This window comes from Diadema antillarum, unplaced genomic scaffold (assembly GCF_040938485.1).
Source record: "Diadema antillarum isolate AM-2024a unplaced genomic scaffold, OU_Dant_1.0 seq00000161_RagTag, whole genome shotgun sequence".
NCBI classification, from domain to species: Eukaryota; Metazoa; Echinodermata; class Echinoidea; order Diadematoida; family Diadematidae; genus Diadema; species Diadema antillarum.
This window is the reverse complement of record NW_027271232.1, coordinates 495,345-510,839: the sequence shown is the minus strand read 5'-3', so window position 1 is coordinate 510,839 and position 15,495 is coordinate 495,345. Positions and strand designations below refer to the sequence as shown.

At 39.4% G+C, this 15,495-nt stretch overlaps 1 protein-coding gene across 1 annotated transcript in view; it reads right to left on the bottom strand.

Moving 5' to 3' along the window:
- LOC139727981 (probable E3 ubiquitin-protein ligase HERC4) overlaps nt 1-15,109 on the bottom strand; it is a 34,202-nt gene extending 19,093 nt beyond the window's left edge. Inside the window, exons 1-11 of the mRNA XM_071638951.1 lie at nt 14,974-15,109; nt 12,861-13,129; nt 11,664-11,826; nt 10,020-10,096; nt 9,079-9,303; nt 8,205-8,296; nt 6,854-6,984; nt 6,203-6,437; nt 5,499-5,683; nt 3,782-3,887; nt 987-1,182 (exon numbers count right to left, since the gene is read on the bottom strand). Coding sequence (XP_071495052.1) covers nt 987-1,182; nt 3,782-3,887; nt 5,499-5,683; nt 6,203-6,437; nt 6,854-6,984; nt 8,205-8,296; nt 9,079-9,303; nt 10,020-10,096; nt 11,664-11,826; nt 12,861-13,089 — 1,639 coding nt within the window. The 5' untranslated portion in view covers nt 13,090-13,129; nt 14,974-15,109. The remainder of the gene's footprint in view (nt 1-986; nt 1,183-3,781; nt 3,888-5,498; nt 5,684-6,202; nt 6,438-6,853; nt 6,985-8,204; nt 8,297-9,078; nt 9,304-10,019; nt 10,097-11,663; nt 11,827-12,860; nt 13,130-14,973) is intronic.
- Between the last annotated feature and the right edge of the window lie 386 nt (nt 15,110-15,495).

The window sequence follows — 15,495 nt, the reverse complement described above, 5'->3', positions numbered from 1 at the left end:
TGTGGTGACCTTGTGGTGAGCTTCAACTCCCTAAGGGACATTTACCAGCCAAGTTTGGTCACAAACGGACATAAGGATCAAAAGTTAAGAGCCATAATCGAAATAAGCCATAAACATATAACATTGGGCCCTAAAAGTTCGTTGACCCCTATCTGTGACCTTTGACCTTGTGATGAACTTCAACTCCCCAAGGTACATCTACCATCCAAGTTTGGTCACAAACGGACACAGGGATAAAAAGTTATGAGCCATAATCGCGCAGTAATCGCCGCGCCGTTATGAGCCATAAACGCGCCGTAAAAACTTAACATTGGGCCCTAAATGTTCGTTGACACCTGTCTGTGACCTTTGACCACGTGGTGATCTTCAACTCGCTTAGGGACATCTACCATCCAAGTTTGGTCACAAAATTACTGACATTTACATCAAAAGTTATGAGCCATAATAGAAACGCGCCGTAAAAACTTAACATTGGGCCCTAAAGTTCATTGACCCCTGCCTATGACCTTTCATCTTGAGATGACCTTCATATTTGGTAAAATGTGTAACTTTGTATAATCACTCTTCCCTCCAAGTTTGATCGAAATTGAAGTCCTCAGTAGAGAGTTATTCAAGTTTTTGTAGCATTACGGACAGACGACGGACCGCAGACAACGGACGACGGACAGACGGACGGACAAACGCCACAGGCGATCCCTTAGTCTCCCCTCACCTACGGTGAGCTCGACAAAAACCTGCATTTTGAGATTCACGCTAGGCTTCATGAATCTATTTGAATTTCATTTCGTCACAGAATGATTCCACAACAGAGATGTGTGAAAATATAAGCGGCTTTTTAAACTCTGCCACAAAATTAGAAAAATGGCAAGTGGCAATGCAAACTCATGGAATTTAATATTCCCCAACATTGAATGCCAACATGGATGAAAGTAGTTACATACTAAAAGTATAATCCATTTAAATCCTAGTGTCTCACTGTAACTCACTTAATATCTTGTCTGCTGCCCCTTTCAAGCTACAGAGTGCATTCCCCAGTTGGCAAATGGTATGTCTGCACCATCTCTCCTGAGGCCTGCTGAGGACGGGGCATTCCATTAGCACTAGGTAGAGTCTGAGGGCCTCCACATCAGGAGGGGACTCTGGAAGACTCGGCACTAATGTTGATGTGATGACTTCTGAAATCTAGTGATAAAAAACAATAATAATGATGATAAATTTCAACAAGGAAAAGTAGAAATTACGCGGTGCGTAATGTATGTCCCCGCCGGAAGTAGCATTTTGTAGCAAAATGTACAGTATAGGTCAAAAATCAAGGTCAAAGGTCAAAGAAGTCAAAGGTCAAAATTCTGTGTAGAAGTTTTGAAGCCCTCACCTAGTGCCATCACTTAAAGCAAACGGATTCGAAATCGGGTTAGAAATGGCGGAGTAGCATTTTGTAGCCAATGTACAATATAGGTCAAAAATCAAGGTCAAAGGTCAAAGAAGTCAAAGGTCAAGATTCTGTGTTTTGAAGCCCTCACCTAGTGCCATCACATAAAGCAAACGGAATGGAAATTGGGTTAGAAATGGCGAAGGAGTAGCATTTTGTAGCAAAATGTACAATATAGGTCAAAAATCAAGGTCAAGGGTCAAAGAAGTCAAAGGTCAACATTCTGTGTAGAAGTTTTGAAGCCCTCACCTAGTGCCATCACATAAAGCAAACAGAATCGAAATCGGGTTAGAAATGGCGAAGGAGTAGCATTTTGTAGCAAAATGTACAATATAGGTCAAAGGTCAAGGTCAAAGGTCACAACTGAAATTCTGTGTAGAAGTTTCAAAGCTCCCATGTAGTGCTATCATATAAAGCAAACAGAATCAAAATAGGCTCATAAATGACAGAGAAGTATTAAATTGAACATTTTGATCACACAAGAACGCACACACAGACAGACGGACGGACACATACACGTACGGAGCCCGTTTCATTGTCCCCTGCTTGAACTCGTTCGGTGGGGACAAATTACCTGATTATAATGAAAGGATTTGTCTGGTGCTGAACAAATACAATGGTACACATGTCAAAAAATGTACAATTTATCTGCTATTCAACGTAATTTTTACTACGAACTGCTTACTATCTAATGTTTAAAGGACATGTCCTACATACTACTCAATCACCTACAGTCTCTTTTACTTTAAAGGGGCCCTGAAATCCAAATGCATGTTGATTTGTGTTGATTTATACCTTCAACATCACTTTTGCGGTGAAACGAATATCTAGAAACATTCCATATATTTTTAACGATTTTTTTTCTTCTATTTTTTACAATTTTTTTTCTTCTATTTTTTTTTCAGATTTTTTTTTGGAAGGATTTTTTTTTTCTTGGAATGCACCTTCCTCTCGACTCAGCATAACTTGCAAGATTCTGTGATATTAATGTGACTAACAAAAGACATGGCGAGGGAACATGCAAGTTATGCTGAGTCGAGGGGAAGGTGCATTCCAATATCTTTTGTTAAGCATTTCAGTACTTTAGCAATGATTGACAGATGAGGTCATCTCAAGAATACTGGTTTGGAAGGATTTTTTGTGGGCGTTCCCAAGTAATCTGAAGAAAAATAGAAGAAAAAATCGTTAAAAATATATGGAATGTTTCTAGATATTTGTTTCACTGCAAAAGTGATGTTGAGGGTATCACAAATCAACACAAGTCAACATGCATTTGGATTTCAGGGCCCCTTTAAATTACTTTTTACCTCTCTTGAAATTCTAATGTAGGTCCAGAACAAGTAAAGGCTACTGACTACTTAAACTGATGACTCAACTGGCAAGCATAGGACAACTTCAACTTCTTCTCATACCATTCCTGTTAATCATCATTCTCAGCTATACTCATCTTAAATTTCAACAGAAGCAGATGAGAAAATACCTTGTAGTGTCTTCAAGTCTTTTGTTTGGATTAAAATAATCTACAAAAGATTCTCTACAAAACACTTTGTCCATGAATAGATATGAAGATATTCCAAGAAACATATCTATTTCTCCCTCCACAGCAAAACTGAGAGAATCGTTGATCTTAAAGGTCCACTTTACCTATGGGAGCAGTCACTTGAAATGTGTTCAAGATATCGCCTTTCATGCATATGTGTAGGTCTGTTGTACCACAAAACACCCTCCCATATAAAAGTTTTGCAATAAAGCGTAAAATATAAGGAGATGTCAGTATTTCACTCAATAAACCGTAGCGGTATACGGTTTAGTCAAGAAACATTTTTATTATAACTATTGTTCACATTTAGTATATCTAACAATACTTGGCATCGATTTTACTGATTCAAATTTTCACAGTGGTTGCTTCTATCCCTGACTCACATTTTAGAACTATTTTAAAGCACTATTGCTGGGTTTTTGTTTCATCTGCAAATGGTAAATTATGACTTTAAACGGCAGTCTCATTCTCATGCGTAATGCTTCTGGTCATTGAAGGGTATGCATAACACAGCTACCACTTTGGTAGTTTTGATGAACTCAGACTACTGTCAACTTCGAGCCCCTGCCCCTAAAACTAATGCTCACCAATGACCTTCTGAGTCTTCAATGGTCACCAATCTTCTGACACTGGTAAAATCTGCTAGATCTGAGCTTCCATGTTGTATGAATAAACCCATCAAAATCTTACTGCTTGCTGAGTTGAACTTTCAACCAAGACACGCTATATTTCAAAAGGACAAATGCAAGAGTACAATGTACCTCGGGCTTTGTAAAATAAACAAAAAAACAAAAACAATAATAGGAACTCACAATTTCAAGGATCATGTTCTTATCCGAGAGGTGCTTAAAGGCAGATCTTGCAGCATCAAGGTCCACTCCATGGTTGGACTTTCCACAACAGTAGTGATCATCATTTCTGGCATTAAAACAATTCCATCATACAAGCAGTCACTTTCATGCTTATACACTGTACCATATATCATAATACCAAGTGCAATATTTCATACGAGCCATGACCATCACACTTGCAAGTTAAATCGATTTATGATCAGATCTATTTAGAAACTTCATATACTTTTGAGCTGATGGCTCATATTTTCTGCATAGGCTTGTGGCCAATAATATTCTTTTTGAATGAAACATAACATATGTGACCCGCTACAACAAAATGATCCTAAAGTTGGGCGAGGTCAATTATTTGAAAATTGCATGGCATAATTTCCTAATCTTTCTGCTTTAAATTGATATATAACACATCTTATAAAAATAATCGGCTGCGGAGATATCGATGTTTAAAAGAGAGCATATCGAGACGTCTGGGAAATCAATGTTTCGAGAAAAGCACCCTTAAAGTTTTCCTTGCAACGCAATTGCGATCAAGGGACACGCAAGTCAGTTTTCACCTCCGGACAATAGAAGGCAAGCCCTAGCAACTCCCGAAATGCTCATTCAAGCACAGCGTCGGCGGTCTCCTCACCGACCAATCAGTGACCAGGAGACCAGGGTGCCAGGAGAAGCGGCTGGGCATAGCGCACCCCGCCTGCACGCACCAGTCGACTGGGCAGTGTGTGAGTTTCACGCTTTGGTTAGCGGCAAGCAGCAAACTTACAAATGAGATCACTCTGGTTGTTGTTAGGGGCGGAGCCTATCTGTGGCGCTCAATCCAAATTTTGGAACCAGTTTCTGCTTCGTTGAAACGCCAAAAAACATGGCCCAGAAAAACGCTATTTTTTGGTCTTTCCTTTCATCATTTTGCTTCAAAATTTCGACAGATGATAGAAGATATGTCAGACTACAATAATATGTCAAAATCAGAAAATCGTAAGTTTTGACCAATCTTGATGCTCTGACTTCAAACTCGATTTTCACAGCTTTGACCGTGCGCGACTTTAGGACCCTTTTGTTGTAGCGGGTCACATATGTTAAAATGCAACACTACATTTTATATCTAAATTAAACAATAGAGAAAGAGAAAATATCATTTGAATTACAAATTCTAAATTAAAGTAACTAAACTCTAAACATGTCAACATCACATATCACACAGAAAAAAAAATCTCTCAATGTGATCTTTTTTTTAAGTAGCATAAAAACAGGCAGACTATTCTTCAATATCATTATTCCTTCATTTCTACTTTGTGCTGTTCTTGTTTTTGAGAATCTATATTCATTTGAACCTATCTGTCTTATATTAGGCATAAGTATAATCTGTCTACAACAGTGCACACGTTTGGCAAACGAAAAAGGAAAAAAAACACCCCTTGCTGCATTTTATTTGGAAATCAGTCACATTCTGTGTGGTGCTTTATTTGTTCATTCACAAGGATATTCTGAAATCATGAGTCAATAAAAAGGAATGACACAAGACTTCAAAGTCCATATAACAGTGATGAGGGTATATATATAATGTTATTACAAGAAAAGAACAGCTTAGCCAGTTGCAGCTTATAAAGTACACCAGAAGACAGATGATTCAGCACAGCCTGCATATATACATGTACAATGTATACAGCATCATCACACTCACGGCTTTAAGAAAGATGCATTGAGGCATGCAGCGGATGAGAAGACCACCTCTGCAAGCTTTCTGGCCTTGGGTGGTGGGGAAGTGTTGGGCACCACTGAGGCCAGGTCCCTGAGAAGCTTGGCTGAGAGGGCAGCAGGCTCCTGGTGGGGCACAGGATCCCTGAAATCCAGTGGCAGATCTAGATTCTACACATAGGAAAGATACACAGGTAATACTCACTCAGAATGGCTATCCCCTAGAAAATACTCCGATTATCAGACTTACTCTCACTGCATTATTATCTTTTTTCTGACTCAATATTGCTTCAAAAGATTATCTATTCACCATCATACTTTGTGTATGTGTGATTAGTCACTTTTTAACGAGTGCACATGTAATAGTGGTCATAGTAAACGTGAATGTTCATGCAATAATAAGTGCTTGCATCATAGCACTATTATTATAACATCATATTGACATTTCAATTAAAAATATATATATATACATTTTCTTTTGTACTTCTGCCACATTCTTTTATTTCTTAATAGTCATCAGTACTTTGCAACTTTTCTTAAAGAGTTTGATATGCAGGCACAATCCTAATTTCAAAACACAGATATCTCAAAAAGCAATACAGGTCTGTCCACTTCCAAGTTCTTGTGTGTCTCTTTGTCAGTGCATTGTATTAAAAAAAAAAATTATATGTTTCTAAAAAGGGGACTCACTTGTGTTACACTTGTGACCGTACAGAAAGATTGACCTCCTCCGGCGTGTATGCATCTCACAACATATCCCTCTACCTCCATATTCTCCTCAGCTCCCGAGTATGGGACCCATGGGCCGGAAACTTTGGCAGGATCACAGTGGGACTCTGTATCCCCTTGGCCCAGCTGGCCCAGGACCCCGAGACCAAATGCATACAGTCGTCCACTTGCCCCTTCAAGGACCAGTGTGTGGTGTCTGGATGGTCAAAACAATTTTTCCACACAATCAAACTTCTTGAACTCCATCAAATAGACAGACAACTTTGGGATTTTCTTTGCTTTGTTACACTTGCATCACATAAACACTATCTGCTTTAGTTACATTGATGTAGGAGTGCTGACTGTTTGGACTTTCACTGTAGTAAGAATGAACAATTAATACTGACAGAAAAGTTGCAAAAGCCATTTCTTCATATAGATGACAGCAAGTTATCACAAGTCATAAAGTTTGTCATAATGTTCACAATTTTAAATTCCACTCGTACCAAGTGACTGCATGGGGGGGGGGGGGGGGGGGGGTTCAGAGTGGTATAATAAGTTAGAACAAAAGTAGCTATATAGCAAAGTGATGCATGTACCAAACTTGGAATCTACAGCAGAAAAATCACCAACCTTCCACACGCCACCTGCGTGATGGTGGTCCCCATCAGGTCAATGACCTTTCTTGGGTTGAGCTCATTTGCATCTGAACCATGACCCAGTTGACCCTCTGACCCCTGGCCGAAGAGAAAGACGCCACCATCCTGTACGGACAAATTCAACAAGAACAAATCCATAATTAACCTGTTGAGGATGAGTCCCGAGTATATGAGTCCCGAGTATACTCGGGCAAGTGTCTGAGAAATATGTGTTGTAGCAAAATCAGCCCATCCTCAATGGGTTAAAGGGCCTCTACAGTACTGGTTGAGGTGGGGATTCATGTTTTGAACATTCCTAAGTGAGATAATGAAAAGCCTCTTATGAAATATGAAAGAGCATGTAATTTTAAGAAGGATTCAACGTTTATTTGATGAAAATTGGTTTTCAAATGGCTGAGATATCAAAAAAAGTGCTAATAATAAAAGGCGACATGCCACAACTTTATTAGGATCTCTTTGTTTCACCTTGTTTTTGGATATCTCAGCCATTTCAAAACCGAATTTCATCGAATAAACTTTTGATACCCCTTAGAACTGCATGCTCTTTGACATCTCATAGAGTGGTTTCTGAATATCTCGCAAAACGTTAGAAGCTAAATCCTCACCTCGACCAGAACTGTACACACCCTTTAAACTTCACTGGACATCAATCAAATAAGTGGGGCAGAGTATTTCATGGTAGTATTTTGGTATGACTTCATCATCATCTTCTGTGAGGCACACAGAAAAATCATCTTTTTCCCAGCGCCGATTTCAAATCATGGTGACAGCATCACACAGACGCTGATGCTGTCTTACATCAAGCTAATGGGGAGTCAGTTTCATTGGCAGGATTACATCTTAATCCCAGGGTTATGTAAGTGTTGCATTTGAATGTATCGATTGATATCCATTGTATTACCCGAGGTTAGCATACATAGGCCTTTAAAAAAAAAAAAAAATCTACTTTTGATAATACAGAGCTCATAAGGAAATTGGACATGGTGTTCTGCCTATCATGAACGTCTCTTTTCTGAAATGAAACAAGCAATCACTGATACTGTAAAACAAGAAATATTCGCGGCATGAAATTTTTCTGAATTGGAGCCAACGACCTTTTTCGTGACATGAAATTTTTGTGAGCTGGCACTGGCATCCAATGCATTATAGTGTTAGACAAGAATTTTTGTGTGCATTTAAATTTTGCAAATTTTGGCTCTTGTAAAATTGCCTTAAATATCCGATATGAAGCCAATCATGAGTGGCAACTATCTAGACTAAACATACCTCAACAATAATGTATGATATATGTGACTGCGCAGAAGGCTATTACTTATACTACTTACAAGAGTAAGCAGGGCAGTATGGTCTTGTCCACATGCCACATATCTCACTAACTGAGATCGGAGATTCCTGAGTAGAGTTGGAAAGTATTTGTCTGCAAGAAAGGAAAAACAAATATGAAAGTGAAAGTTCTGCTAAAGAATTCATTGCTACTTGTAGGGACTTTATCCCAACAGGATATTTATTACTCTATGTCACAAATGTGATATTCATCAAAACAAATACACTGTAAATATCACAGTATTTTTACTCAACAAACAAAAGGCAACTGTGGAACAGCCAGAAAGGAATTTATATTGCAACCTTCAGAGGAACTACTACCTCTTATACAAAGCAATGCTATATGACACAACACATTGTAATGCCATTCAATACAATAAAAGACGATAACATACGAAACAAATATGACAGCAACAATTTGATGAGTGCTCTCTGATAAATGTCAACCAAAACATCTTAATACATTAACACATTAAAGGGGATGGCTAGTAACTGATCAGTGGGAATTAGTGGGATTGCTGAGGGATGATTGTTCCAATCCTTGTGGGATTCATTTAAGAGTACATTATATATCTATTCTTGTGTGAAAACTATTTGCTTCAGAATGGTCTCATATTCAAGTAATGTGCAGTTTAATGTTTCCAGGTAAGCGTCCCTGGTCAGTGACGGGGCATTAATCTGCACATTACTTGAATATGAGACCGTTCTGAAGCAAATAATTTTCACACAACAGTAGATATATAATGTACTCTTAAATGAATCCCACAAGGATTGGAACAATCATCCCTCAGCATTCCCACTGATTCCCATTGATCCGTTACTAGCCATCCCCTTTAAGAATTTCAGACATGACAAATTACTACAGCAGTGACCTACGCTCTCTGTTGCCAAGCCCAAGCTGCCCAAAGTCATTTTTGCCCCAGCTGAACACTGACCCCGAGACGGTAAGGGCAAAGGAGTGTGACCCTCCGCACGCTATTCGCACAATGGGCACACCCTTGAGAGACGTGAGCTCAGTTGGCCTGTCAACTAGACTCGACCCTGAAGAACCGATGCCCAGTTGACCGTATGTGTTGTCACCCCAGGTGAATACTCTTCCGTCTGCCAAAGTGATGTCATAAGATATAACACAGGGATGATAATAAGCGATGATTAACATATTAATAATAATAATGTCATAAATTTATATTGCATCATACTATTATTACCCCCGTCTCTGGATACATTATTTCCTGCCAGCACTGACAGTGCTCACTCTCCACTTCCTGGGGAGCATTCCAGCCAGTCGCCACTTTACAGGCGTGCACATTCTTCAGCAAAAAACAAACAAGAAACAGCAGAGACCATGATACAGATAAGACAGAGATGCTCAAGTACAGAAAACTAAAACAAAATCAAGCTGTGACAGCTTCATGACATGAAACGTTCATTCATCTGATTCACGTAGGATAACATTTCAGCTTTGTCTTTGTTTCTGTGATATGAGTGCTACTACAATAAGTGAAAGGACCCACATCATCTGATGGAACATCAATCTAGAGAAAAATCTCCTTTGGTACAGGGAATCAAATGAACTCTGATTGAGACATTCCAGCACACATGATGTAAAAAGAACAGACCTAAAATACTTTGCGTTCAGCCAAGACAGGCACGAAAGAAAGTGTAGCTGCAGGAAAGCAGTGATCTATGGGAATGTGCTGCCCAACTTTTCTGGGGCACTGGAGAATTTTGCCAGTTTAGAGCTGTATGTTTTAAGTTTTTCTGAAGCTTGATCACACAATTGCTGTCCTGAATTTCAACATGAAAGGTCGTATTACCTCTCGACAATGCCATGGAATGTAATTCTCCACAGCAGACCTTGACAACATGGTGGGATCCCAGATGTCTCAGGATCCTAAAAAGAGACAGAGAGAGAAAGAAAGAGAGATTCAGAGAAAGAAGAGATAGGGACAGAGGGACACAGAGAGACAAAAGGAGACAGAAAAAAGGTGTGCTTGTTAATTACCTCTGCCAAGGGAGGAGGTTATGTTTTCATCGGTGTTGGTTTCTTTTTGTTTCTTCGTTTGTCCATGAGCAAAATAATTCAAAAAGTTGCTAACGGATTTGAATGAAACTTACAGGGAAGGTTGAGAATGAGACAAGTAACAGATGATTAAATTTTGGTAGTGATCTGAGAATTTTTATAGATTTTATGAAGGATTTCCAATATTTTATCAGGTAGGGTCAATAAACTTGGGAGTTCAAGCTGCATTTTTTAAGTCTTCATACGCGCACTAGAATGCATGCTCTAGTTTCTGGTCCAGGGCAAGGCGTGCTGCGCAGCTGACATTGATGACATAACAAAAGGTTTCTGTATTGGGAAATCAGGCAATTTTCAGCATGCATACGTATGGGTAGTTATCACTGATCTCTATGGAAGAACAAGATCAGTGGTTGGAAATGAGCTGCTTGGCGGAGGTCTGCGCTCTCAGAGTGCTTCTCTAGCTTAGTTTGCACCTGCTTGATTCACCATCTACAATAACATCTGACACTCAACAAAAGATTACAAAATGTGCTTTAAGCAAATGCTTCTATTACAAACTATTTGACACACATCAGAGGCATAGTGATCTCATTTTATCAACATTAAAGCTGGATGAGGAGACTACTACAGCTTGTGAGTCATATGCGTACAACAGTATAAAGAAAATGTAAAAGAAAATTCAACATATTTTCACTTTTTTGGCATGATAAAAGTGCACTTGACTTGCCTCTTTCTAAAGGCAGGGGGAATAATATTACCCATAACATTTGTCGGTAACGAGTCAGGGGAATGTGTACTTTTTTCAAAAGGTGGAATTTTGTGAAATTCTCTTTATATTTTCCTTATATTGTTGTACGCATGTGACATCTAAGTTATTCATACACTGCAGTAGTCTTCTCATCCAGCGGATACTGCACAAAAACGTCAAAAATTCATAACTTTTGAACGGATTGTCCAATTTTCCTCAAACTTTCAATGATGTGTTCTACTAATATTGCTACATTCTCTCAATCCTTATGTTTATGAAGGTGAACTTGTCCTTTAAAAGCGACATAAATTGTAATATTGGTACATCACAAATTCTTATTCATGCCTGATCAAAAATAGTTTGACCATTGAATGATTTGAAAAATTGCCATGAAAGATTGTTTTTTAAGTTTCACAGCTTTTTACTGCCACTTCTGCATACATGTGTTGTCCAAAAGTCATACAATGACCACAAGTTTCCCGAGAAGAATTCGGAATGTTCTAGTAAGATCGACATTTTCTTCTTTATCCTTCGACAGTGCATAGCTTCCGCACTTGAACTTGGATGACAAAGATGGGGCACTTTTAAGAAATCAATGTTATTATACTCATTCACCCTTGAAAAACATAGATATGGTTTGGGCAGCGATTAATATAATATTGCTCTAATTACACATGTTCTTCTTCTTACTTTGGTTTGTGTTTGGCTTCTCTGGTTCCAGTTCCCAGGCCACACTGACCCCTGTCATCACGCCCCCAGCCTAGGACTTGACCCCTGTCTGAGACTGCCAGTGTGTGGTCACCCCCACAGCACACCTGAGATATAACAAAAGTCTCCAGTGCAGACACTTGCACTGAAGCGTGAAGAACGATTAGCATGTTAGGGAGTGATTTAAAGCATGTGGGTGGAAAAAAAGAGAAAAAAAGAGCAAATACCAGTAGTAGCAATATCCATGCATATTAGACATCTCCTCAGCATGCTAGTAGACCAGTTTACAAAACTATTGACATCTATCCAATATTTCTTCCATTTCTGACATAGTAATGAGTTATTCTACTCACCTGTACTTCAAAAACAGTTTTCAGTACTTGGGGTCCAGTTTGTATACAATGTACATTAGTTGATTGCTACATTGGGCAAACCTATGGTAAGCTTTCAGGTCGTCAAGAAAAACCATTGTCAGAAAGGCAGATACATAATAATTTGTATTAGTATTTAGTAAACGGGTTTATTGGCATCCAACTGTACACGGTGAATCTCGATATTACAAAGCTCAAATCAGGCCCAATTACACTGGCAAAAGATCAGGCCTACATTTGAACAAGTCTTGGTTTTCGGATCTACCATCTACATTCCCACTGATTCCCACTGATCACTTACGTACTAGCCATCCCCTTTAAACACTGGTAACCATCCCCTCCAGAACTGAAAGGAAAATGATGATGAAAGAGTATTGCAAGAAAAAAAGGCTCAAGCTGTTTCTTCAACCACTTCATCACTTTACACAAGTACAGTTGTATTTACAAGGATACACACCATGTAAGGTGATGTCTGATTGCACAAAAAGTACTGTATTCTACCATAAAGACAAATCCCAGACTTGATACAATCATCCAACTTCATCTATGCAAATTACAAGTGCTACCACCATCAATACCACTGGTCACTACTACATCCACATTACCACTATGTGGACACTTAGTATAGGAATGATAAGAGTAATAATGATCATCATCATCATAATAACAAGGAAAGGAATAAAAAGAAAAGGAAGTGAGGATAATGAAACCAATTTAGAGCCAAGAGGTCTACAGTAGCTTCTATCTTACAATATCACTAATCTTTCTTAAAACAACACACAGTATTACTAAACTATTAAAAGCTCACCTGGTCTACTATGGCTGCGATCCTGTCCAAGTTGTCCCATGTCATTAGCCCCAAACATATAGACAGTTCCTCCCTGGAGCACCACACCAGTGTGACGCAGACCACAGCCAACTGCCTGCACCTTCTGCCCCATCAAAGTTGGCACTTCTTTGGGTAACACCTGATGGGTCTGGCTGCTATGGTTACCAAGACCAAGCTGGCCTTCTCTGGACGATCCCCAGCAGAACATGGCTTTTGATCAGTGGCACATATGTCAGCACTTGATGGCTCTAGTATGGATAATCAATGGTGAAGAATCTGAATATGACATTAACATTAATCACAAAATTCATTACATGTTATACAATAGAGGAATTTTTCTCCTGTCCTTAGTCCTATCTTGAATACTGTAGAAATACTCCAGGTAGGACTACGGATATGCAGACAGGGTCAGTATTGAGGCAACAAATACTCTGTGTTATAAGGCTACATTATTTTTTCGTTGGGGTCTACTATAAATTTCTATTGACATCAAGTATCATCACTGTATCAGTGATGGGTATTTACCAGGTACATTAACACATCGAAAATTCTTTCATAATATTATTACCCAATCTCCAGTTTTGTTCCAGTAACTTCTGCTTATTTGGGGCAACAAATGCCATTTCACATGTCAGCCAATCATTTCCTTGGATACAGTTGGAATTCCCTACATTTCCTAGATAGGTCAGTACAGTACATCAGTAGTGAGAACTGGGGAAAACCATGAAGCACAGCATAATCACTGTTTGTCAAGCACTCAATCATGACGTCCATATTATGTTGAAGACCCACAATATTATTGAGATTCTACAACTTGTTGTAGATCTTATTCTAAAGCAAGCCGCCCACAATTTGACCATAACCATACAAAATGTGACTACCTACGTTGTACATGTAAAACCTATGGTTTTTAATTATGTGTGGTCGAAATTTGGCAAGTAAGGTTGAACCTTGGTGCAGGTTTTTTATTACAGGTTTCTAGTCGACTACGGTGCGTTATCCAAGGAAGTGTAGCCAATCAAGTAGGCCTACCGGTATGAAGTAGAAAAGGCTAGGTAAGAAATGTTAAATAACCGCACCGGCGACCCAAACAGGCAACACCTTCTTCGTGTTACTGGTTACAGTGCAGTAGTGAATCCAGGTGGGGATGCACTGGGTGCACACCCCCTCCCTTTAATTCTTTAAAAAAAAAAGAAATAAAAAGAATAAAATGGGGAAGCATGCAACCCCCCCCCCCCCTTTAATTTTGTAAAAGGCACCCCTCCTTTTGTGGAATTCCTGGATCCGCCCCACCCCTGCAGCGCCCCAGCCAGGGTAAGGTAAGGTTTACTATAATCTAATAAAGTTAAGATTAGAAATAGAAATCTATCACACTCACTCAACAGTAAATTACACTAAACAGACGGAAAAATCTGTATGTCTTGGGACCCGTTTCATAAAACTTGTCATCAGTGACAAGTTGTCATAGATGTGACAAGCTACTGAAATCCTTGCATCTGATTGGCTGAGTGAAAATTTGTCATAGAAATATGGCAGTTGTCACTGATAACAAGTTTTATGAAACGGCTCCAGGAGTCTTTTATCATTTTTTTACTTTTATGGCTCTCCTCCGTAACACCCAACAGTTAGACAGGAGGGGATTCCGTGAAGCCAGTCGTACGTTTACGTAGTCTCTGCGGAAAATATCCCCGACGACCGATGCAGACCAATCTTTCACTCAGTCAACTTTAAGAGCTATTCAGTACACTATTCAGTAATTCAGTAGAGCAGCACATTGCAACTTTTTTGGTGAGTTTCGAAACTATACTTTACTTGACTGTATATAATAAATCACATACATAGCTCTTTAATATTACCTAGACTACAATGAATAGACATCTGTAACGTTAAGAGCTAAGTAAAGCAAGTAAACACTGCTACCAAGATGGGTAGATCTATACACTTTACACTTTACTCTGAATTACAGCACACTCTCTTGTTACGGGCCCAGCGTTGTTTGTAAATGGTTTCTATATGATGTAATTTAGAACTCTAACGTTAGATCTCTGATCTAAATGCATGCAAGGGCCCTCTTGATCCGCCCTTCGTTTACCTATTCCGCCGATTGTTATGTCAGGTCCGGTTCTCTGCAGCACTGCAGCAGAAGGTTGAGAAGGCCGACCATACACACTTACTTGTCCAAGGGCAAGACCGCCAAAAGACAAGAAAGAGGTGGCAGACAGACAAAATTTTGGCAATCTCCCTCCTCTAGATTCCACAGTTTACAGTAGATACCGTGTAGCACTGACCTCAACTCTGCAGTGCTTTGCTGCATGCTCAGCTCAGCTCACTGAGCTTACTGAGCTATACAAGTTACTCTACGATCTACTGCTGTCGTACCCTACGAACGATACTATCGAATACGAATAATCAGTAAACCAGGCGCAGGCTGGTAACAGACCGTAGTCACGTACCGTACTCTGTATTTGTACGCAGATCCTACCGAAGCGCTTCCCCACGGCCCCCAGCGTATGCACGTATTATATTGTAAACTTCTCTGTAGGATAAGACCACAGAAGAGTTCTGTGGATAAGACAGGGAGGTGAGACAAGTGCTCTCCTGTTTCGTTTCTCGT